The sequence below is a fragment of the Hyalella azteca genome, unplaced genomic scaffold (genome assembly GCF_000764305.2).
Source record: "Hyalella azteca isolate HAZT.00-mixed unplaced genomic scaffold, Hazt_2.0.2 contig8197, whole genome shotgun sequence".
Classification (NCBI taxonomy): domain Eukaryota; kingdom Metazoa; phylum Arthropoda; class Malacostraca; order Amphipoda; family Hyalellidae; genus Hyalella; species Hyalella azteca.
In genome coordinates, this window is record NW_025938296.1 from 177,515 (window position 1) to 204,096 (window position 26,582).

Sequence of the window (26,582 nt, forward strand, 5' to 3'; positions counted from 1 at the left end):
TAATCTCTTAAATCATCGAGGCAAAAAATCGTCAAGACATTCAGGAATCATTCAAAAATTTTGTTACTCCGAAAGTTTGTAGATCTCAAGAAATGGCTCATATCTGCCTGAGAATGTGATTCAAAAAATATTCGAAACACGAGATGAAAATTAAATTTGAGTATTTGAATATACAAGTTAAAAAAATCAGTCAGAATTAAAATCCGCTGGAAAAAATTCAGTATTTTATTTTAATTGTTTAGAGTTTGAACGCATGAATTTGAATTGTTATGAACAAGTTGAACTGGTACAAACACGACAAAAATCTGACAAAATCATCATCTTAATCATAACCATAACTATAATTTTCGCAAAATAGTTTGATTAATCATTCAGAAGGCTTACACATTTCTCATCACATTTCTCATCAGCAGTTGTCTAATAAATTCATATGTATTCCAGATGAAGTTCTTTTTCCTCTACGTCTTCATTTTCGCTGGTGAGTTGTGAATAATTATAGTTTTTTCAGTGTTTAGAAAATGAAATAGAAAAAGGAAACTACGTCTCGTATTCATGAAATGTGAAAAAAGAATATGTTTATAATAATAAAAAAATAATACAAATTTACAATATGAAAAATTGAATTTTCACTAATCATACAAAATAATTCAATTTTAAAGTGTCATCACTTTCCCAGGGCATTAAAATGAGGTTGTTTCGTGTACCATGCAAAATGATAAATGACTGCTCATATAAAACGGTTTAATGAATTTCCCGTGCCGGGTAGAGTGGGTAATTTCGTTAAGAATAGAGCTGGAATCAAATCAATGAATTTTTTAGTTTTATATGGATGATGCAAAATTATGATATTAAATAAGTGGAGAATAAAAAGTAACTTAAATGTTCGGAGTAAAAACCGTAGACTTTTCCGTTTCCATTCGTGAATGTTCTCCAAATCCAGTCGTTTGAGAAAAATCAATATTAAATTAAGTAAACACATTTATAGAAAACTTCAAACCATTTCCGCATTTAAAAAACAATTTTTTATTGAGATCATACCATATTATATAATCTCGTCCAGTTAACTTATCGGAAATCTTTTTTAGAATTGAGCCTTTGTTGTACATGACCCACATAAAGAAAAAGAAGAATCATCTAATATGTATCAGCTAACAAGACTCCGAGATCTGACATTGGCACGGATATATTCGTATGAAGGTCCATCTAACAATATTATACCTTAGATAGGTATTAGATATAATATTATATTACATTATTATATATTATATTATATTATATTATTTTATATTATATTATATTATATTATATTATATTATATTATATTATGTAATATAATATTATATTAAACCATCTACATATATAGCTAACCAATACAATACCTCATCATCTAACAATATAATACCGTAAATATCTTCAAATAAACTGTTTGCCTAATATCACAATTGTATATTGTAACATTTATTACTAAATTAAATTATGATAAGGATATCAATGAAAGATCGTAAAATACAATTTTGCTATTGTTAGCATAGTTAGGCAATATCTATATGAAACTACATGTAACGACGATCGGATCGTAACGAATAAATTTGAGTAACATGCGTAACTTCGTCTATCATCGTACCTATGACATTGAACAAAAGTGCCACATTATCCGACAGAGGACGATGACATTAATTCCAGTTCCCCCTTATCAATTATTTTCAGTAATTACCTAAACAGGATGGATGGGTATAGGGCGACTCAGAAATAATTTATATTATCGTGCTTCGTTGCAATTTTTTAGACCCAAAACAAATTTTTGTCTGGAATTTGGAAACAATATTTTTAGCGCATTTTCTCATTTATGAAAAGCAATTTGCTATTGTGCTAGTCATGTCCGACCGTCCGTCCCTCTGTCTGTCTGTCCGTCCGTGACTTCATGTTTTCGTCGACGAGAAAATGCGCTCTCTGTCACTCACTGCAGTGAGTACCGAGTTATATTTTTTCAAATGTCTCATAACCGACATAACCATAATTGTCTCATAACCGGCAGTAGATGGCACGGCGAGCGCTAATAAGATTTAACTTTCCACTGGATTCATTCATTTTATCAAAGTTGTTTGATTTATTTATTTTGCCAAAACAATAACAAAAATTTTGCGCTATGAAGACTTTTCCTTTACACAAGTTTTCTTCAACCAGAAAACACTGAAAGTTTTAACCGGAAAATCTATCTCCGCTCCTCAGGGGTGGCGGGCACCGCGCATGCGCAATGGGACTTTCTGCAGAAGATGCGCGACTGGTTCGCTGGTGTGCGGGAGCACGTGTGAGTGGATTAAGTGGATTAAGAATTTGATTAAGTGGATTAAGAGTTGGATTAAGAGGATTAAGAGTTGGATCAAGAGGATTAGGAGTTGGATTAAGAGGATCAAGAGTCGGATTAGGAGGATTAAGAGTTGGATTATGACGATTAAGAGTTGGATTAAGAGGATTAAGAGGATTAAGAGTTGGATTAAGAGGATTAAGAGTTGGATTATGACGATTAAGAGTTTGATTAAGAGGATTAAGAGTTGGATTAAGAGGATCAAGAGTTGGATTAAGAGGATTAAGTGTTGGATTAATAAGATTGAGAGTTGCATTACGTGGATTAATAGTTGGATTAAGTGGATTAAGAGTTGAATTTTAGAAAGTACAATTTGGACAAATATCTTCAATTGACTTAGTGGTTCTTAATGCTAAATAATATTAACCTGTTAGAGGTTAATAGTTTTAAATTTAAAATAATAAACTGCAATTTATGTAATTACAATTTAATTACTGTTTTTAATTTTTAAAATAAAAATTACAAACCGTTACCTCTTAATTTTAAATTTTTAGCTTTACAAGAATTCGAGTGTAATTTGCGATGAGCATTCTGATTGTTTCGGTGTTAATTTTGTTTCGTAATTTAGTTTCTATATTATGTGATCCAGCATGACCCATAAGTAACATATTATTGGGCAGCTATTATATAACACGATTCTATGAAGCGATAGTGCTGCTTTGACAATTTCAATAATTCAATAAGATAAATTTTCATGAAAATTACAGAACAGGGTCACTATTATCATTCATAAGTTTTCAGTACCGAATGACTTCACTAGATAGTGAACTTGACATTCGAATGAAGAAACAATTCTAAAAAATGACGCATAGATGCAGTTCACCAGGTTTGTTGAATATATTATAAGTATATATGACTGAATATCTTATACCTGAATATCCCAAAAACATCGCCGATTTACTACTGGATTTATCCGTTAATCAGAGGTAACTGAGATATAATATAAAAGGATAACATCTCACTGAGCCAATTATTCAATAAGCATAAGAGTAATTTAGCCACTTAGTGAGACGCGTCAATGGAGTCATAGTCTTGTAGTGAGCCCTTCAGGCAGGATGTCTGTACCGCAACAATCAATTATTAATCCCTCCCGTAAGTCAAGTAGAAGAAACTGGCATAGATAGCAGCTCCAGTCCAACACATTGCCTACAAATCGATGTCCGATGCGGCAAGTCACGCGATATATTGTTCAACATGTGCATGCGTATTGTGCCAAGTGCATATATTCTCGTTAATTATTTAAGACTTGCGTCCACCTGCGGTTAATTCTATTGGATCAGAGGAGCGTATCGTGAGTTCGTATTATCAATATACTCTGCGTATATGAGTAGGATTCAACTAAGATTAATATGAAATTTGTTCCCGTTATAAGTACTTCCTAATGCGTCGAAGTTCATGAGGGCGGAAGCAACCTACAGAAACTAACGCATTCTATTCATCGCGGGGAAAGAGCAGAGGAAGCAACTCAGTAACTACTTTTCAGGTCCTGATTTTTAGTTTCATTGTGCATGTTTCCTACGTGGGCGGGCGATGAAAAGTTACTTATCCGTTTTGAATTCCGGGACTTCGCCCATATTTAGTACCTCCTGAATGAGTATTAATAATTCGGCTATGTGATTACTTATAGGTTATTAAGGTAAAAATGAAAAACCACAGAACTCAGATAAAATCTCATTGAGATTTTATTAGAATCATTGAATTAGAATCCGAGAATTCATGGGAATGTTTGAAGAAATTTTCCAACCGGTATGATTTAGGCTCCACTTTTGCACGATTGAACCCATAAAACTCTCAATTCTAAACGTCAAACGACTTCTATTGTGAACTTCTCCAAAAAATTCTTAGCTGTGCTCTCGAAAAAGTTTATTGCTAGCCAAGTTTTATTGGTCGAAATTTTTTTCTTGTACAACATGATCGACTTCTTTTGTCGTTAAAAAATTTGTTACGACTTCTTAAGCTTGAAAATTGGAGTCGATGACTGCACGTAACACACGGTGACGTTGAATAGCATTGAATTTTTGAGTAAGTTTTTCGTTAAATCTAGAAGTTTTCATATTTATGTGAGAAGTTCCAAGCATGTCTAATTATTACTTCCTAATTGGCCTATATGTTGTTGATACGCATCGAGACAACCTCGAAAGCCAAACGACTTTCGTTTGCCCGATGCAAAAAAAATCTAGGTTGAATCATTTTAAGGAGTTAGTTGTGACAATTTACTTGGTCGTTAAAAACGTTCCTGGCACGTAGTGGGTCCGATATACAATACATCAAAGAAGATCGGTAAAAGTTTATATCTGTCATATTTTGTATATCCGTATAGTTTGCTATGAAATTTAACTTTTTGACTATGTTCGAAATGAGCAAATTAATATTCAAAGCTGACTCCAGATTTTTCTCCATGCAATTTCTACTTAAATGACTACATTAAACTGATGAAGAAACAAAAAACGATTATTAGTAAGGAGAAAATGGATACCGCATGACCCAGGCAGTGGATTCATCTTTAGTTATCCCTAGCACGCTTTTGTTTTCTAACGCTCTCACTACATGAATATGAATAATGAATGCATCGTACGAACTCCAAGCTCGCGCGTACGATAAGTATTAATAATCGATGGACAATAGTAGACTGTAGTAGAAACATCGCATTTCCATACTTCGGTTTCTTGTGCTAATTGTGTTCTTTTCTCGTCCCTCAATTTTAGATGGTGGAATTGATAAGACATCGAATGGAAATAACCAGGATTGAAAACAAAAGACGTGCTTCGTATATTACATCGGCTACGGAATATTTCTCTTCGAGTATTGCAGTAAAATCAATTAGGAATATAAGTAAAGAAGCCTTGCTTCTTATATTACATCGGTTACGGAGTAAGTTCTAGCAATGCAGTTTAATCAGTCATCATGTTCACATTGAAAGGAGAGAAGCTAGAAATGAGAACAATACGCTCTATTCGAATTTAAATCGATACGTGACCGCATTCGCAGTGAGTTCATGAATATCCGACCATCCTTGACCCATATCTACTCCATACTTCGCGACAATTGCGCTCATCAAATACGCCGAGTAATGGAGTGTATTGATCACAGCTGCTGTTGAGGCGTACAAGTCGTAGACAAGACGTTGAACTAGTAACAAAGGGCTGTTCTAATGCCTGTTTGACTCGAATAACCCATTTAGATTTAGATAATAGTGTCATTTAACAATATTTGTATTAACGAAATTTGTATGTAAAAGTAGTGGTAACGGTTTTTGCATTTACATATATTCCTTCCAGACTTGACTAACGGGGACAAAAATTATTTTTCTGTTCATGTCTTAGAACATCTTCATGAAATAATCACGAAGCTGAATATTATCATACATAAATCCACCTCATCACTTCATCGGCATATTATTTAACTGATGAATATTATCGATATGAAGTAAATGCTGGAAAGCGCGCGCAATTAACATTTTTCTCTCGATGCACTCGCTAATGATAAGTCTCAACAATTTGGCTAGGTAAAATAGCATGCGAATAGCAAGTGCTTGTGGCCTAAATTAAGGATTTATTCTGCCAGCGTCTTGATCATGGCTACTTTAAGGCTGAGCGGTCCTCACTCCTCAGTCAATACAGAGCCTAAATAAATTATTAGTTCCAGTAACTGCTGAATCATGGCTACCTTAAGAAGGAGGACTGAGAAGGACAGCCTTTGTTTTTAAAAGCCTTAAGACTGAGGTCTCTAAAGGCTTCGAAAAAAGGCTAAATAAAGGATTATGTCCAATGAATAAGTGATTAGTTTAAGTTAAATTAAATTAATAAGGGCTGTTAAACTAGTAATTTCATGTTTAAAAGCTGCGTAACATTCGATCATTAAGTAACTCGAACGGTCTGGTGTTGAGCAAATGATGTGACTGCCAAGTGGTGGATAAGTGGTGGTTTTAACTCGTATTTGCGAAGATGCAATAATTGCTGGCAAAGTTCTTTATAACGTTATTTAATTCGTGTATATGTAGAGCAACGTTATCGTTGAATTATAATTTAGTTTCAATCAATTCTCATTAGTTTGATAATATGACTAGTACTTATAAAAAATGCTTGATCAGAACCATTCGTTGAAATGAAATAAATTGGTCATTATTTGCACCTACAGCGCTAAGCTTTTCGCATTCTGGTGCTAAGGCTAAATATATCAAAATGACCAACAGTGATAAGCTAGTCGACAGATAGTGAATATTTCCAAATAACGGATCGTGAACAAGTACCGTTAGGAAATTTGTAAGTAAAGGAGAGAGAGACAGAAGGCTGTAAAACTGTTTAGAATACAAGTAAATGGATCTGTAAAGCAAACCGAGGCGTGGTCGTGTTGGTTCTGTGTAGTGAGTACTGTCCGAAGTGCTTGAATAACTGGATAATTGAGGAGGCTTGCTGCGTGTGTTGCTTGCGTTGTCCAACCGTCTGCATGCTGGATATCTCACGGATGATTGTACAGACTTTGCGGTTTCTCTTCTCGTCTCACCGTTTCGTTGTTATGAATGTATAACGAAATTATTTTTTATTTAACAATGAAAAATCTTCCGTTTGATGGTTATCTCAAATTATAGTGTTAAGTAACTTCTATTTTCTGGCGCACCGTCTTGTAGGATATTGATACGAATGTTCCAGGACATGTATTTTGCAGAAAGTTTGCAATAATATATATGTTTAGAGAAGCTTGATTTACAAATGAAATAGTCTAGGAACCAAATGATCAAAAGTTACAGATCCTGTAAACAAATTAAATTAACAAAACAGCAGGGCTCCTTGTGGTAAAGCGGTCATCTCCATCAATGTCCCGCATTAACTGATTCTCTAACCCAAGAAACACTCAAATATTTTCAATCACTCGTATGTTTTGAATGATAATTTTAGTTAAGATCACAATTGTTAAGCGAATTCTAACAAAAATTTCATCAAATATAGTGATAGTTCTCTTTAATCTTTCTCTAAAAACGGCACCATGAAACATATTACTATCAACTATTTATATATGTAAATGGTAATGCTGAAAATTGGCCAAGGAAAATTTCTACTGTGATGATTGAGCGAACATTTGAAACAGTATTTCTTCATCTATCTCAGTTCAAATTTAAACGAGTCACAGTATTGTACATTTCTTATTGAATTATAGATTTTTATTGAACAGAAAATTCGTCACTGTTCTTCAATCAAAATAAATATTTCTATGCCAGCTACCTTATGACGATGCATTAATTATAGAAACGTTTAAATAACTTTCACTACACCCTGCTTATCGGCTACCCTTAAAAAAATAAGCCGATGATAGTACTATCGTGAGTGGAATTGAGAGTAAGGTGATTCGTAAGGGAAATAGTTCGTCCCGATTCTACACTTTGAACTTTTTCATTGGCAATAAGATTGATACTCGCTCGTCAGTTTATCCTTCCTCCTTCCCCTCTTCCATTTATTTCCTCTTAATTAAGCCGTGCCTTTCTGCTCATTTTTAGCGCATTTTCTCATTTATGGAAAAAAGGCGCTATTGTGCTCGCCATGTCCGTCCGTCAGTCTGCCCGTCTGTCCGTCCTTCCGTGACTTCACGTTTTCGTCAACGAGAAAATGTGCTCTCTGTCACTCAATGCAGTGAGTACTGAGTTATATTTTAAGAAATTCACCAAGAACATGACTTTGCGGCGCGGTAGCATGTCGGCAAGATTTTAGTAGGAATTCTTCCAGGTCAATGGAGGGTGACTTGTCGTAGCTAGGTTGCGTTTTAGGGACTTGGATGCGGAAAATTGCATTTATTTTTGAATGACCTCGCACTTCGACGCTGTTGGGAGTAAGCAGGAGCTGAGCGGTAGAAATAATGACAATAAATGCCAGCTGGGTAGAAAATTATCCAGGTAAAACGAAAATAATTTACCTTATTGGCTGTAATTAAATTTACACAGACCTCGATGACAAATAGAGCTTTTAGACACTAGAACTAAAAATTAGAAGTCCAAAAGTTTGAAAAGAAAACAAGAGTAATCTGAAAAATAACTGGAATCCCGCCTGCGATTAACTGACTGTATGTTGCTGTCAAATGACAATCATAGGTCGATTGTTATTATTGTTATTGTGATCATAACAATGCTTATACCTTGTTTGCATTTAGTCGCTGTGAATCCACAGCACTGGCATATGAAGCAACTTTTTTAAAACTGTTTGCTGATACAGATTGCAGATTAAGCAGGTTAAGTAACTTGGCTAGTATCTTATGTACTCAAATTTAGACTGAACCGTTCAGAGTGAAGTGGAACTTTCCTAAAACAATTTTACATTTTTGATGACTGAATATCAGAATATGACAAAATAATTAGAGGCAAATCATTGGAAAAATATATACCTTGTGTAAAACGGCAACATCTTGAATGGAATTAATTTATTTCCATGGTTGGAAACTCTATTAATGAAAAAAACCATTCGCATGGAAAGAACAGTTTTGGGTTAAATGGCGCACTTATGCTCAATTACACAGTATTTGGTTTTGAGAGTTTCTCATCTGATGAGATAAAATTTGATTAAATTAAGACTTGGCAAAAATTAAGAAGTATGAACATATGATACATTAATGGGCTACTCCGTTGACACAACAAAAACAACTCCGTAGCGACTGAATGTTGAGTGGCTATAAACACAACACAGATCGTGGGTTGTGTTGCGTTGTTAGACCTGGAGCGACAAGGTCACTCGTATCCACGAGACCAGATTGTGTTGCTCGTTGCCAAGGCACATTAATTACCTTGGCTGATTAAACACTGATTCACTAGCCTGACTGTAATCGAACATAGGCGATTAAGAACGAGCTAAAGGTCGAGTCGGCTAAAGTTAGTCAGGGTTAATTTTGTACCCGATTGTGGGACTTGATATGTTGATAAATAACAGATTGTCTTCCTGGTTATACAGATTCTATAGAATGAATAGAATATGATTGGGGAGGATGATTTGGAGAGTGTGATGGCATGTTACTGATTCAGAAAAAAATTACAATTTACTGATTTGAATTTAAATTAAAAAATTTAAAAATATTACCGATTTGAATGACGATATTGCCTTATTTTAAAAATTCGTCAATCCGTTATATGCAATTAATTCTATTTAAATAATCTTATATTAGAGAAGAATTTGTTACTTCTGCAAATTACCTGAGGACAAAACATTCTTATTATATGGGAAAGACACTCTCTTATTATAAACTTACATTACATACTTAAAGAAAGGTAAAAATTTATATTTCATGATCACAGTTAAACACGAAATACTAAGATGACCTAAGAAGTTAAAAAATTTCAACATAAAAAGCACGATGATTTTCGTAAAGAAAGATTAAATTAGCACGAAGCTCATTCGAAAGCTGTGCAAGTTCAAGACATTAGATGAATGATATGAAGAACTTCCACACGCTGCAAAGCTATTCTGAGTAATATCTAGGGAATTGATGTAAGATTGATGAGCGGGGTATGCAAGTTTTGCAATATTTGGCCAATGAATATATTATTTCATTTATGCAATTGTATTCATCGTGCCATAATCATTTGAGTAAAATATCACTCTGAAAAGCAGTTTTGAATTGAGTGTGCAATTAAACTTGCGCACTGCCGAGCAATTAAAGATGATCATCATCTTGAGAGTACAGTCCCAATATGCATCCATAGGTAGACTTTTTATTAGTAGCTTGTCCAGAACGTTCTAGTTTTAGCGGCAATTCCAATCACAAAGGTTGCTGCCGTTCGTTAATGGTTCTTTGATCGATCACTACCGTTTATGATCCGCGTCACGCTTGATGAAATTTAGTGCATCGCGTAGCTAGGTCAAAAACTAGTGGCTTCATAGTCCAGGTTTGCCGGGAAAAAAGTGTACCGGAGTAACTACGACATATGAATTGCGTGGTCACAGCATACATTGCTGTGACCATGCCGCTTGGTTGTAGTCCGGTCACATATTCAGTCCGGTCACGAGCTGTCCTTTGTATCACGTGCCATGCTAGTCACACATCGTTGCCAACTGTTATATTCCTTTACCATATTCTAAAAATCTAGTATGTTGAGATGGTGTCCGGCATGGATATATTTGATCTGGCATATTTGCTAAAAATTTGGTATGTTGAGCTAGCAAGCTGGCATACTACATAGGCCCAACAATATTTGGCAACGCTGCAGTCAAGTTTCGGTCAAAATGCCCCATGTCAATTGTCTTGATCGTGGCTTAATCATGCCTGGCGTGGCAGGTGTCTTACACGGCTGGTGTGAATGCTTTTATTGAAATGCACTAAAGAATATTAGATTGAACCGTGAATGGCTTATGTCTGGTGTGTGCCCGGCATTATGTTGTGAACCCGGCCTAACATTACGACTGGAAACAAAACGAAACTATCGCATTGTTTTCAGGATGTCGCGCATCGTGCGCACGCAGGAGTTCGAAGCCTACAACAACACCTTCAAGGAACTGCTGGCTCGTGGAAACCTGAGCTCCCTCTTCGCGGAAGACGTCCGTCGCCTTCCCGCTAAGTTATGGCGAAAGTACGGGGTGAGTGTTGGGTGAGGAGCCGTGCGAGGATGGAGAAGAAAATGTAATGTTGCTTAAAATTGCTGAGAGGTGCGGAAAATATTGTATCATATATATTGTATCATATATAATATTGTATCATATATAATCAAAAAGGATTTTTTTGGACGCTGTTCTAAAATTAATGGCACGCAATTGAACACAACTCCCCCAAGTTTGAACGTCAGCCGCCACGTTTATTTTAACGTCGTCATCGTCTAAAGAAGCATTCGAATTACCATCTTATCCAACTTCAATATAACGGCCTAAAAACTTTATAAATTTCTTAGGAAACGTGGGGCTACGCGTGTCGGATTCACTTGGACTTCCTTGGAACGCCCGGCCGAGACTTACTTTTAGTTATATAGGACGACTAGAGAAAAAATCCCCAACGAAAATCTGATAACGACTATGCTTATGCCCGTAGTCACTACACGCGGCTTCGAGTTAGGTCTCCTTAGCCACCCGTCGGAAATCAGCCTCTGGTCAGAATCTCCTTTCAGAATTTATAGTTTCCTGAGAGTATTACATCGGTGGCCGAAAGCGAGTAATACCAACACTGCAAGCAGCTTAGAGGCTGCGCTTGAAGCCCTTACATGGAAAAGAAGATTAAGGCGTGGCTAAACGGGGATGATAGGATTAGCCTAAAAAAAGACATTTGAATTTGGAATTACTTTTTATACATTTAATCTATAAAACCTCAAATACATATATTTTCTTCATATTTTGAAGCGAGAGCAAAATGTCATTCAATCCTTCCATTTTAAATGTGGGTTTGAACGGGTGTATCTTTTTAACATCAATGAGGTTAATTTTGTTAACAGGATTAGGGATCCAAGAGAGACGGGATTCAGCACTAGATTATAAAATTGCACAAGTCATCGATCGATTTTATGTAATCCCAGGCATATTCCCTGCTAACGTTGCGGGAGAGCGCGAAGAACTTGGTGACGCCGCAGCTGTCGAAGCGAGTGAGGGACGAGATGGACGTCCTCAGGAGGATCAACGTCACGCAGACCGAGGCCGTGTATCGGCTCAAAAGCTTGCTTAGAGACACTGCCGTGAGTAATTTACTTGCCATTACTTCATCAATTTATGTTAAAGATAAAATGTTGCTACTTTTTAGCGCAATTTCTCATTTATGGAAAAAATGCACTATTGTGCTCGCCATGTCCGTTTTTCTATTTGTCTGTCCGTCCGTCCGTCTGTCCGTCTGTCCGTGACCTCAAGTTTTCGTCGACGAGAAAATGCGCTCTGCCGTGAGTAATTTACTTGCCATTATTTCATAAATTTACGTTAGAGATAAAATGTTGCTACTTTTTATATCTTGCAATAAACTTTGAAATCGGCTGGTAAGTCTTCCTGCTAGCGGAAACTAGCGGGGATAATTCAACATAGACATTTGGGTAAAATTAAATTAGTTTTTATTTTTAGCGCATTTTCTCATTTAAGTAAAAAAGGCGCTATTTGCTCGTCATGTCCGTCTGACTGTCCGTCCGTGACTTCACGTTTTCGTCGACGAGAAAATTCGCTCTCTGTCACTCACTGCAGTGAGTCCTGAGTTCAATTTTTTTCATCAATTTACATACATTAGAGATAAAATGTTGCTACTTTTTTGGGTATCTTGGAATCAGCTTTGAAATTGGCTGGTAAGTCTTCCTGCTAGCGGACATTAACGGGGATAATTCAACATAAAAATTTAGGTTAAATTAAATTAGTCTTAGTTTTCAACATTTTTCATCATACTCCATGTATGTTAAACATGGACACGTTAACACGACGTTTTTTTAACATACCCCATGAACCGAAATCAGATAAGTCTTACCGAAATACTCTATTCCAGATAACAGCTGCAGGCACTGGTTACGGAGTATTTAGAGGATCGTTTACGGTCATGTTCCTGGTACATTTAGTACGAGTTTTACTTGCAATTTAAGTATTCATCATATTATTTTAGATATAATCAGACATTTCTCACCTGATTAGTGATCCATTTTCGTACAAAATTAGGTAAGCTGAATGAACAAGATTAATTAATTAGACTTAATTGGCTCAGAGTCTGGTAGCGAGTGTCTGCAAAAAATATTGCGGAATCTCATAATTTTTATAAATTCTGAGCAATAAGTAATGTCATTAAATCGCTTCCGCTTTCAAATTCCATAATTTTATTGTTGAACTACACTTATGATGGATGAATCAAACACAAAGTTAAAGATATATAAAAAACATCATTACATGTACGTATGTACTACATGCGTATTTTGAATTGTAATAATTGATGCAGCGTGGAAGTGCAATAAAACATTAGAGTGCTCTCATTTTATCTTATAACAACATATAATATAGCTGATTTAATACTTCTTGACAATAATTATACAGATTGTGGAGTGTTGAAGCGCATGCTAATAATCTATATGATTACTTCAAAGCCAAATGTTCTATCTAAGGAAACAATCCCAATGAACTGGTGTCTACAGTATTATATGAATTTAATTATTTGGTGCTCTGAATACATATGGACAAATTTTTAATGAAATATTTCCATTGGTTCCATAGGCCTAATTTCAGGCTGAAGGCCATCAGCAGACGGTAAGATGTAGGGAGGATGCTGTTCACGCCACGTGAAGCAGACATCCTTTCTGAGAAAAAGTTGTGTCACTTGTGAGTCCGAACGTCAGTTCTTGGTGCTTGCGTCCAATCTATCGACATTTTGTTCTATGTCTCGAATTTTTGGAGACATTGGAAAATTTTTTTGAAATGCGGAATAAGAATCTGGTTTGGAGCACTTGAAGCACTCGTATAGCTCTGACTCAGCATTCGAGTCACAGTGAAGCACGAAATTGTACGTTTGACTCAGGGGTTACGCATAGTCGTTCATAATCAACTACTGAGTCAAGTTTACCTGAAATTTTGCTTTGCATGTGTCAATTAGAAAGAAGGCTCCTCTAACTAACATCTTAATAATACAGCTGATTATATTTTATCTAATAACTCGACCCTCATTGCAAGCTTCCATTCTTCATAAATTAATTGCTGAATCTGAATGCTTAAAATACTTAAATCCATTCTAATATATAGACAGAGTAAGTTGTTCAGGTAATATAGAGCCGGCTTTATTAAAATGAATAGCGTGATTCTTAATTGAAACTAAATTGAAACTAATTGAATGGCGAATAAGTAACTTACGTTCACACTGATAACAAGTCAAATAAAATATTTTGTAGCCGCTTTAAAGAACACTCACTTATGATATTTTTACCTATTCAATCTGCTGCTTCTAATAACTGGTTAGAAGTTAAACCTTTTTGTTATTAACTTTATGGTAGTGAGGAGCCCGACTTTCAGAGGTGTCTGCAATGCAACTCCTTACCCGAATTTTCCCAACTAAACTATTAGGGATTAATTAAAAAAATTTTCCAGCAGTAGACCAGCGTTTAGACGAGGTGATTTATTTTTTCTCGCTGAACTCCACCCAAAATTTTCACGGATGTTCCCGCACTGTTTTTCAGCGGTTGAATTTCCGTCGGTGGTTTTGCTTTTCGTTTTATATTAATATGTACAAGGATCGTGTTTTCAGACGAGTTTTTGACATATTTTTTTACGTCCGTGTCGTAACGACATTTGTCTTTTCGTGATGAACACGGACAATATTTTCTTGGAGGTATTGATTTTTGAAGGTATCGTAGTCATAAAATTTCTATTCCCAACAATAATGTTATTTGCAATCATCTAAATCACCTAGCATGCTTGAAGATGTACTACTTACTATTAATCAAATTATTACTATTATTCCCGTTTTTTGCATTGAATTTGGTTTGTATTGTTTGAATTTCACGAACAGGTGAATCTTCAGTCTGCTTATTTGGACATTAAACCAATATATAGTCGCTTTTTGTCCCATTAATTTAGTAACTTTTACAATTTGCCTTCGTATTTTGTGCGTTTAATCCATTACAGACCGCATTTTCATGATTTAGAAAAAGTGCAATTTTCTCTCGAATTAACGACAGTCGAGTTCAAATAGATTCAGCCTGCTCGTTCACTCTCAAGGGACTTGCCAAAATATTTTTTCGTCTTAAGACAATAATGCTTACAATAATTGTAATTGTTGCTCTAAATCCTAATAGTTATAGTCATAGGACGTCATATGATAAACTGCATTTAAAAAATAAAATAACCTATTCAATTTTATATCCTACTAATATTTGTTATTCAGTGCATTTTTTCATATTATAAAACAATAAGGGAATGTTTCGTCTAATCACTGCAAATGAACCTGCTTGGCATCATGAAGCTATAATATATTTTTTGTCGTATGTAGCGGTTTTTGTTACGTTTAAGCTTTCTTCTCGTTAAATTCTTGTACCTTGTTACCGAGCTTCTAGTATAGAATGCGAAAAATAAATTGTATGGATGCAATTAACTGAAAATATTCTACCGCAGAACAGTCCCATGGGCGAAATATGCAGGTAACATAGATTTTAAGTCTACTACACGTGTTTAGCAGATGTGCCGCAGCAACCTGAAGGAAATTTGACAACTATATTTCCTCCATTTACATTTTATTTAATTAAAATTTTAATTTTACTTGCATTTTAGTTCATTGAATTTTAATTTAATTTAATTTCCTTCATGTGAATTTCATATCGCAATTTAAAAAAAGGAATTCAAGCTCAATTGTATTGATCAGCTTATTTCCAATGCTAGTTTCAAGCGTCTGTTGATGTTTTGCTGGAAATGAAATGTCTGAGAATCACATGTAGGAATTTCTGCTAATAGGAAATTTGTCCAGAGTTTAGAGTTGTCTGTACATAATTTTGTAATATTTTTAAACTCATTATTTCGTTCAGGTATACAATTACGTTGGGGATCATCTCCTTTGTCCATTGTCAAAATCAATCAAAAAGATGCAAAAGATGAATGTTTGAAACAATTAAAAAAAACCGAGCTTTTGTGAAAAATTCATCAAATTTGATTAGGAGTCATCAAATCAAATATGAAATATGAGTGCTAGTTATTATATAACATATCTATTGATGCATGGTTAGGGTGGGACTAGGCTTGTACAGGAAAAAATTAAATCTAGCACATAAATTATTTAAGCTTATCGTGGAAGCAGACAAAATTAAACTCTACCGAATTGAATGAAAAATTCTGAGAACTTCCCCCTGGGATGAGTACTTTGCGCTATACTTTTAATAGAATCAATAATCGATATGCAATGCAGCGGTTGAGCCATAACGGTTCAACCTATTTTTAAATTGCCAAAAAGTCTTGAAGCGAATGCGAGCTATAAGAGCGTTATCCAAGCAACCTTTTTCCTTTAAATTATATAATAATTGCCATATTTGTAATTATATAATAATTGCCAATTTTAAACTTCCAAAATAGTACAAGACAATTTTCAAATTGTTGCATAAAACCGGGACGTGGCACTATTTGAATTATAACGTGGCACTAGTTGTATAGAAATTGTGTTTAATTGCGCATGGCGCACAATTAAATTAACGGAGTGTTACTCGCATAAAAACTAACATAAAATTGAATCAGATAAAATTTTTATACTATGCAAACTCTTATTTTCAGGTAATTTTCTCTCGGTGAATGAGATTCCACTCCACCTGTTAGGTAGAAAAATTATTTACTGTTCGCAATCGAAATTTTTCTCGTCGCCTCCAGCAATGTTCTAAATGATAGAAATGAACCCATTTTACATTTTCCACCCCCTTTTATGACCCATAAAAGCCTAACCACATGTTTTTTTCTGTTCAAGAATTATGAATGTCGGTATATCTGCGACCCTAATTTCGAAATAGTTTATTAGTTTTAATTATGATCTTGTTAAGCTTTATCCGATTTTCTAGACGATGTTTTTGGGTACAAGGCTGACACAGATCTCATGGCTTCAGAGCTTTATGTCTTCATCCCGATAGTAAAGGTTGTAAATAATTTCGACTCTTCTATAAGTTGCTTGTAAAATAATTGTATTCTTCAGGGAACGACTTCGCGAGTGGAAACGGGAACTCTGCTTGAGCAACTTGGGGACTCCTGGGACTGGCGGGAAGAGAACATCACCAGTTTGAAGCCCATCCTTTTCGTCATACCCATTACGATGCTCACCAACGTGCGCGACGACAGGGCCGTTGCAAGGATGTTAGTGAGACTTTGAAAAAAATAATGTAGCTAAAAAGTTCCAATGAAAATCAATGTTAACTTTTTCGAAAAAAACTATGCTGTTTAAAAATTAAACTGAAAAGCAATTATTTCATGTTCAGCATTTTTGAACCGTCGATAATTTCCACTAAACATGCTTTCATATTCTACCAACTGGAACTCAAGTGCTTTCGAAACAATCGAGAGTGTTTTGGGCAAACATGGTTCTAAAACGGCGAACTTTCTTAGAAAAATTACTGTTTGTATCATTTCCTTATCCGACAGATTCGAAGAAGTGAATCTGTGCATGAACAACCTGAACACCAAATCGGAATCGTGTCCGAGTCAGCAGGAGTCAAGAGGCGAAGTGATGACCCCGCGCGCCCAGTACATGTTGTCACTACGGGAGTGGCTCATCGAGAAGACCTACGGCGACCCCAGCAACTGGGACCGAGACACATTCGCCAGGATGACCGACCTCAGCATCCTGCCCGCCTCCATCTTCAGGCGCCTCCGTCCCGACGTTCTTTTGTCCCGCAAGGCCGAGATCTTAGCTGTGAGTCTATGACTGGTGACGTGAAATGATATATATTTTGCATGACAATCAGATATCTGTGGTAAATTTTTTTCTCGTTTAGTTTCTTCACAGCGGACCAATGAATATATTTGTTAGAACGAGAGTAGTTTTTTATTTTGTTTGTAAATTGGGATTTTCTTAATAACAGAAAAAGAAACATTTTGGACTAAAAGTATTCAAGGTGCGTGTTGAAAGTTGCGAGACCTCCGATAGGCATGGCGGGTTCCTATGGGTTTCATCACTAAGATGGTACACTTTTGCTCCAATCATAAATGAAATGGATTTTTCCATGGTAATCCAGTTATTTATAAACAAACGGTGGACAGTTACAAATATATGAGAACTTTGTATAAAAAGAGTTATGATGAAGGAAAAATTCGAGAATATTTTTATAATAATCTTTATGAATTGTGATTTATACACTTTTTTAAGATATCTAAAGATTATACATCTTATTCTCCACTGATTGACATACCCGGCCTAAGGCAAACGAAACTAGAACGGGTTGGACAGAATTTATACACAGCCATGTTTAGCAGAACTTTACAATTGGTATACAACACCGTCAGGTAGAAGGCATCGCCACAATAAAATTTCCATTATCTCAACCAAATGAGCTCTCTAAAGTCGTCAACCACCAAAAAATCCCCAAACTCTAAGATACACTACACAGGAACAAATCACATAAAAAGGAAATCCCCAAACTCTTAGAGTGGGCGAATATTACATCTATGAATAAATCGCACTACTAGGTTCAACAATGAACACCATGATTGGCTGAGACCGCAATTTATTGAACACGGGTTGAGTGATCATAGAATCCGAAACAACATTCGGTTGGCTCAGCTTGGCTAGACTGAATCCTCATTTTTATCACGGGATAATCAACGGAGAAGCTTCAACGGCACTCAACATGATCACGAAATATTAAACTTCACTTCGCTCCAACGCTCAAGATGGACTTCACAACACCAAAAATTCAACGATCTCATTACCTATCGTCAAGCTCCGCTATGGGTCATGCGGAGGTCTGCTATATCGTTAAGTTCCACGATGGTCTGCTATAAATCCATTAAAAGTAAATCGTATAACGCAGACTCTGAGGGGCAGGGCGCAGATGGTGAAGGCCCTGGGTCGCTACCTCGTCGAGAAGATCTTCGAGGCCGAGAACGTGCGGCGTGACGACTACAACCCGCAGCTGCTCGTCTCTCAGCAGGAGATCACCAGGGTGCGTTATGTGCGTTATAATTATAATTATATATATTATAATTATAACGCACATTATAATTATAATTATAACTGCAATTATAATTATAATAATAATTAAAATGGAAGTGCTAATGATCATTATAACTTATAATTATTTTACCTTTTGTTGTATAATATGAAACAAAAGACCATGTGAATTATTTTATTTAATTACATAAAATTATACGTAAAATTATTTTTTATAAAACTTCTAATTTGAAGATGTACGTTCTTTACGTTGGTGATAAAGATAGCATGTTACACAGCCATAAGAGAATGTTTTACTTATATATTAGGTTGGTTTGTCAGCGCGGTGTTTACAATACATTTTAATTTAATAGTGATTTATTATTTAGCCATTACTATTAAAACCATTGAATAGTACTGAAAATCAAAACTAAATTTGACATTCATCGCTAGGTAGATATATCAGTAAAAATGTAAGCGATATTCTTCTTTTTCCCTAAGAGAAAGATAGACATGTTGTCCACTAGATTCAATAGACATGATGCATTGCTAATTTCATACCGAAATTAGCTGAAACATTTGTTCAGTGATAGATTGAGGACAGAAATTGAACAAATTATGATAACTGATAATGATTTTCAAAGGTAACAAATAACATAGGTTTAGCAGAACCTATGGATTAAATTAAACACAAATTTTCATAGGGGTAACCGATAGGAAGCGCTTTAAAAAATTATATGACATTAAAATGTGAACGTATCTTACAGAATACTTATCAATAATGAGTTAGTAAGGATTGACAACGAATAATTCAGCGTTTCCAACAGATCAAAGAGGTGATCAGCCAGTTGCGAAGCGCAGGCCTCATGCAGTTCGTGTACGCCACCGACCTGCCCAATGAGGTGCTAGACGCTGACGGAAAAAGCATTCGTGGAGAGGTAGACTCCTTCATGACCAGCGCTCTCCAAGAAGGCTCTATCGATGCGAAGGCGAGTCTTTATTTATTCCTATTGTAACTACTAAATAGTGTGGCTACCAAAATGTTGGTGCGTCATTTAACTAAAGCTATGTCCATATGTTTTTACTTTAGAGGAGTTTTGAACGAACGAATCGAAACTACGTTGGGTACGCTCTTTAACGGCTATAATTCGCAACGCCTATGCTTGCTCTAAGTGCGTGCCAATCTGCCAGCTGTCTCACGGTGCCACTACACTGAACGCTTCTATGCATCGTGATGGCGCTGTTCAATGTTTGGCGCAGTTGCTTGGCGAGCTGGGGACTGCCTTCAGTTTGGCAGTGAAATAACCAAGGCCGACTGCATATGTCGGCAGTTGGCCGCATTGTAGTGGCCTAGGCGTGGCCATTACAGCAGTGTTTCGGCAATGACTGCACGAATCACGGACGGCGTAGGCAGGACATTTTTCTACCCAAACCCTTACTTTGCATTATTATATAATAGCCGTGGGTTTTTATAAAATTGTTCTCCAATTTGCAGAATCTGCTTAATTTGGACTCAAACACGGGGTATTAAACTTGATATATATGATAATAACGATGACATGCACATTGCCGCTCACAGGTGCTGGAAAGAGGAATGCAGGATTTGATCCCCTTCACCCTGCCATTCACCAGAGACCAAATCCTTCTCCTAGGTGAGTTAATGTAGTATTTCGGGTTTCTGAAACGCTTTAAAATTACTAGAGAGGCATTACAAGTTAGTACTTACGCCACATTAGAGGGGAGTGTTATCGAATTTATTAGTCCGCGAATATCATCCTTGGTGTGTTGGAGCTTTCTGCATATATCTTTCTTCCGATGTCAGGATCACGCGTTAGCACTTGCATTCGTACCGATAAAAAGGTGAGGTGGCAGCGAAACTGATCATTTGCCACAAGGAATTCGCAGAGCAGGCATGACTAGTGCTAGAAAAAACAGCAGGCACTACACCAGTTGCCTCCTGATTAAAATAAGGAGTTAAATGACACGTGTGCTGAATTGACAACCAACTGGTAATATTTGATATTTAGCACAGTTTTCTGAGAAATATATGTCTATCAATGGGGTATAATCCAAACCAATTTCCTTTAAAATCGACTGCCATGTAAATGCATCAAAACAGCCATGCCATATTGTAATTCAAATGCATAATCAGTTAATTCAGATACTGAGTTATTCATAGATAATTCCGAAACTGAGTTGTTAATTACAACTCCATGACATCATCTTCAGTTTTAAAAAATAGCATACATATCTAGCATGGTTAAATTTTTTACGTGCACTATGAAAATAAGATTCACCCAACATTTTAGAGTCACTGAAAATAGATCACTTTGCGACTAAATTCTGATAGAAGACCAACTTCTGACACCATATTAAATGTATACCGTGGTCCTCCCAATACACCCCACAGGGATGAACCGCCTGGCCCTGGCGTCGGGCCTGATGCTCAACCTCACTCTTAGTCGCTACAGCGTCTCCGCCGGAGACCTCAGGAGGCTTCTGGCGGTCATCCAGAACACGGCAGGCGCCACCGCCGGAGCAAAGGTAGGTCATGGGGCCGTAGTATCATGAATACTTTAGAGCTCATAACTCCGTCAGATTATCACCGACGGCTTTTCAAGCTAAATACACAAATCACAAATATGAAATCGGTCGCTACGTGCACAAAAGCGAGTTTGTTATTACGTGAACTTTGATGCTCATGAGGCACCCTTAAATTTCACCTGATTGGCCTGACTTCTGGCAGATGTTCATAACTCGTCAAAAGAAATCTTTCTGGGAGGCGAGATCTCTAACTTGAAGAATTTTTTTACATGCTGGCTGTGCCGAATGTGACCGAGAGCATTATTTACCTACAATAAGAAAAAGTAAAATATCACTATTGACCCAGGTATAGGAATTATGTTCTTTGGCAAAGTCAATAATTGAAGAATGTTTCACCAAAAAAAAAACATAACACAAAATATGCATTCCGTCACAAATATCAAGATGATAACGCCGTGTTAATGTAATGTTATTGTAATTAAAACCCTCAGATGATGCTAATCAAGGACAGAGTGTTCGAAGTGGCATCCGGAGGTGGGAGGACGCTAGATTTGAGCACCGTCCCTGATGAGCTCATGGGCGTGATGCCAATGCAGTATATTGATGGCATGTCCTTAACCAGCAAACTCTACGCGCTGGGTGGAAATACCTCTTACAACACAGCTCTGTTGTCCAGCCTTGTTTCTGGTGTAAGTATGAATGACGTAAGACATTGTTAAATGTACCTGCATTTGTGTCCCTCAAACTATACGAATATAACTGCAGCTGCAGCTATGACGGTGGTAATTCTACCCGTGCGTAAATTTCGTTCGTACGTTCAACCAATCGCTCAGACGCTGACCGATTTGCAGTCACGCATAGGCTATGTGATTTCGTCATCCACTTAACAGGTTGTTATTACCCGAGTTTTTAAGTACGACGATTAGTATTTTTTGTGACAAGTACTTGTTGATTCGTCTTCGCGAATCTGTAAATCATAAATTTAGCTTTGGTCAGGGGAGAACATAAATCTTCCTTCCATAGTGTGCTGTAATAAGATCCTTCTAAGTCCTGATTGACCATTCCATCATTTATTGGTAATACCGACTCAAGAAAGCGAAGAGGAGATTTTAAGAAATGATAGGAGACATTTAACAGGCGGTGTTCCGCTCAAATTAAGATTACGATATTAATATTAATCTAAACATTCCAGATTTTATTTGACCGCCTGCAGGACGCTCCCAGTAACGCCAAAGAGGCCATCCCCACCAACGTTTATAAGGAACTCAATAAGGATTTGCTGAAGGCTGGGGCCGTTGGCATGCCTGCCTCATCCAAAATCGTGAGAAGTATTAAATTGAAGCGAATATACAGACGAAGCGATAGCTAAATTTTCATTTAAAGTGCATTGAAGAGTATATATAGGGGAAAATAACAATATTGCATCCCTAGGTATAAGCCAATGACTTGTGAAAACTTTATTATTGTTATTTGATCTAGGCGTTGCTAGGCGTTGTCATCTAACATGTGGGATTATATTAACTAGCTCAAACATTCTATCATTTTTTTAACCTGCAACAAATACCTGAGAATTTATTGATACTACTACTCAGAGATTGATGGTGCTTATTTGTTTGGCGCATTTGTTCTTATGACACAGTGAACATGAACATCTGCGTCCTAGTCTCTCTTCAGGGTTTTGTGTTTCCGTCTCCGTTCAGGGTCTGATGATGTCCGACAAGGCCTTCAGGACGGGGGTAAACATGCTTTCCGACGCAAACTTGGCAATGTTCCTGCAGGCGCAAGACGTCAAGAACATACCGATGTCCAATATCGTTCTGCAGCTCGAGTGCATGAAGGATGCCTTCCCTACGCGCCAGGCGGTAGGTGGATGGAGTACCTATGATCTGAGAGTTTAAAGGAACAAGGACTGCAATGACGTTAGGGCATGGTGACTCAGCGGTTACAGTTCAGAGTACCAGGATTAGAGCAGCGAGGTATGGGTTCGATCTCAGCTTCCTGACAGTCCTGGTTATGACAATTCTAGATGGTCCAATCGGCGAGAAGGCCGGGTGATTACGCAACGTAAATTGAAGCAGTAGCAGCGAGTTGCTTGCTCGAGACCTGCAACAAGTTGAAATATCCTGCCAGGCTCAGAATCGATAACATGTCTTACGGCCTAATTGCCGCTGACACCGCAGTACGGAACTCTACTTTATTGACCGACCCGAATCAAATGTTGACACAATATGAAACGTTAATTCTTATCACGTATTATCCACACTGTGGAATAATCCAGATTTAGCACCAGATAGGCGAAAGTAAAAAGATTCATAACTCTTAGTAAGCCTCGACGAACAGTCATAATTCCACAGTGACATGACAACTAATCTCAAACTTCCGTCACCTGGCCTTCCTCGCATCTTACAACGCAGTGCGTAACCTAACCACACACAGTGCCCTAAACGAGAAGTGAGCCCGAGTGCCTGGTATCCCAGCTCCCGACGCTGAAAGCCTGCATGGACAATTAGATATACTCCGGCATTGAATTAATCGTATGTATGCCGACCTAGCCGAATGATACCTGCAATCCTAAGCGAAAAAATCGTATCGTAGACTAAATCCCCAAGGTCCTCATCCAACAGTGACCTAAAACAAAGGGCACTTCATTGACTTAGCTTGCAGTTAGTCTTGCAAGGAATTGACTGTAACAAGAATTAAATCCATATCGGCATAAAGATTAAGCCAAAGTGCTAGGCGTTGTCATATGACTTCACAGAGACAAATTAGAACAGAATCCTTACATTAAAGTAATCTAGACTCACATAAACCTACCCTTTTCGGCGGTTCAAATACCTTTATTGATACAAAAATACATTGACCTTATTGCCCAATTACTTATTTATATGGATCTATGCCCAAACTGAACAACTAGAGAAAAATAAATAAAAAAATACTAAAATAAATAAATAAATAAATAAATAATAAAAAAATTATAATAACAAATATTCAACAATTCATAAGAGGAGCACCGATCGTCCACGATTACCATCCAAAGCCCCGACGGGTGGGTAACCCCCGCCCCCAACCCCAAGAAAAACCCAAAGCACCAAAACTCAACCTAGTTATGCGCATTGCGCCTATTTCGCCTTCTACTGTTACTTCCTTTTCTCCTTCATCTTTCTGGCAACTCTGTGCCACCTCTTGTTTCTTCTCCAATTTTCCTAGTGGCACCGCACCACCATGAGAGTTAGTTCGAGCGCAGAGCCAGTCGAGTGCGGAGTCAGTCGAGCGCGGAGGATCTCGACGCGGAGGATCGAGCGCGGAGGCCGCACGTCGTTCGTAGCACATTCACGGATCAGTGAATGTTGGAAAACAATTGTGGTGTTCGAGTCACGATGTCAATTCAGACAACATCCGCTGGCCACGCTGTTATCTCCAAGAAGGAAAACAAGGACGAAGAAATAGTGATTCGACATAGTGAAATCCGAGGAGCAACGACCCAAAATAACCAAGAACGCATCACCCAAATCACACGCACACCAGGGAACGCGGACCGAAGAATTTCGATTGTTAACCTTCGCAGTCACTTTCACCTTGGAAAAGCTGCGCCGTCAACTGCGCCGTGGACTCCATCGGCTCCACAAACTTTGGTGATGTACTCCGGGAAACTGTTAGAAACTGTCCTAGTTTCCGTAGAGACGGGGATCGTAGAGATGAAATAACTGGGTAGATAGGTTGGGATAGGATACTTTTTGAAGCAAATACTATTTCTGTGTAAATTCTGTCTGAGCTTCATATTTTTGTGTGACAGTATAGTATAGTAGTATAGTATAGTATCTTCGGCATTAAATAAATAGGCCTGGATAGGCCTGTCGCCGATTCTTGTACTTTTCTTGACTAGACTTGCCTTACGGACGGTAGATTTAAAATCGCTTCTAGATATCAGATGTTCCGTAGGGTACGAGGCATTTTAAGACTGAACATATGCTCCTGCATGGCCTTGTCTAGTCTGTTCTTGAACGCGTTCATACTCGGAGCGTCAACAATATCTTCAGGGAGGCTGTTCCACATGTCAGTGACTCGAAGCGAGAAGAAATGTTATCGCGTGGATAAGTTGAACCGCAGTTTTTTTAGTTTATAGCTGTGGCCCCTGGTGTTGGTTCTTGTTTCAAATTCTAGTAATCTTCTGGGACCCTGTACAAACCATGAGTATACTTGTATACTTCAATGAGGTCACCACGCAGGCGACGATAACGGAGACTGGGAAGCTTCATAATCTTCAATCTTTCTTCATAAGACTTAGAACTTGACTGTTCCTGCCCTAACAAAATTCGGGGCATGGAGGACGCGCAATAGTCGAACTTGACTGTTCCTGCCCTAACAAAATTCGGGGCATGCTTCAGCCTCTGCCCCAAAGTTGCTATTTTCGCGTTAGAGTTATTCTGGGTCAGTTGGCCAACTGATCGCAATCGGCGACTAGTCAGAACCTCCTTGCTGACTTTATATAGTCTTCTGAGAGTAGGGCAAGAACTTTGGCAGAATCCCCTCAACAGGCTCTGGTAGCTGTCTGATTCGGGGACCGGAATGTAGACCAAAAAGCGGACATAGAGAAGCTACATTTTACGTTCGGTCCGAGTCCTAGGCGGTTCCTAATTCAGGGTGGCCACCAACTAAAAATTTTGATAGGGTGCTCACGCTACCCTATCGAAATTCGAAGACCTGTCAGCTGCTGGCACACGGACGATCTTGTGTAACTACTCATCGAGCTTGAGGCGATCGTGGGGCGTGCGTAATTGGTACCTGATACGTTCGGGACAGACACGGCCGAATATGAAAAATGCTTTAAAAAAATGCCCCCTCCCTTCCCCCCCTTATGGGGGGAAGGGAGGGGGCATTTCAATCTCTGTAAGTTATATATATATGCAGTCTATATTGCACTACTCGCTCAGTTTTAAGATCAGAGCAGTCTACCAGAGGCTCAATTTCATGCAAAGACGTTTACAGCTAGTAACTTTTATGACCTGTCTCTTATACACATCTGAGATTTCCAAGGCGGGAGTGGCAGTTCCCATTCATGCTGATTTAGATTGCCTGATTAAAGATAGTAAACAATTATTTTATTTTGAAGGTAGAGTTCAGGCAGGTAGTCAAAGCGTAGATGGTNGGAAGTACAGCACAA

General features: G+C 37.5%; 1 protein-coding gene across 1 annotated transcript; it reads left to right on the top strand.

Annotated features, from left to right (window-relative positions):
• Positions 1-10,776: 10,776 nt before the first annotated feature.
• Positions 10,777-22,140, top strand: LOC108676241. The gene is made up of 9 exons (XM_018164293.1): positions 10,777-10,914; positions 11,838-11,993; positions 16,928-17,085; positions 17,371-17,641; positions 18,759-18,890; positions 19,705-19,866; positions 20,457-20,529; positions 21,288-21,421; positions 21,913-22,140. The coding sequence occupies exons 1-9, from the start codon at positions 10,777-10,779 to the stop codon at positions 22,138-22,140; spliced, it is 1,452 nt and encodes a 483-aa protein (XP_018019782.1).
• Positions 22,141-26,582: the final 4,442 nt, after the last annotated feature.

Bases quoted from the DNA above. Each gene is read 5' to 3' on its own strand.
- LOC108676241 (XM_018164293.1), top strand. From the start codon at position 10,777: ATGTCGCGCATCGTGCGCACGCAGGAGTTCGAAGCCTACAACAACACC. The intron at 11,994-16,927 runs GTGAGTAATTTA...TGTATTCTTCAG, and splicing joins GCTTGCTTAGAGACACTGCC to GGAACGACTTCGCGAGTGGA. The intron at 21,422-21,912 runs GTAGGTCATGGG...TAAAACCCTCAG, and splicing joins GCGCCACCGCCGGAGCAAAG to ATGATGCTAATCAAGGACAG.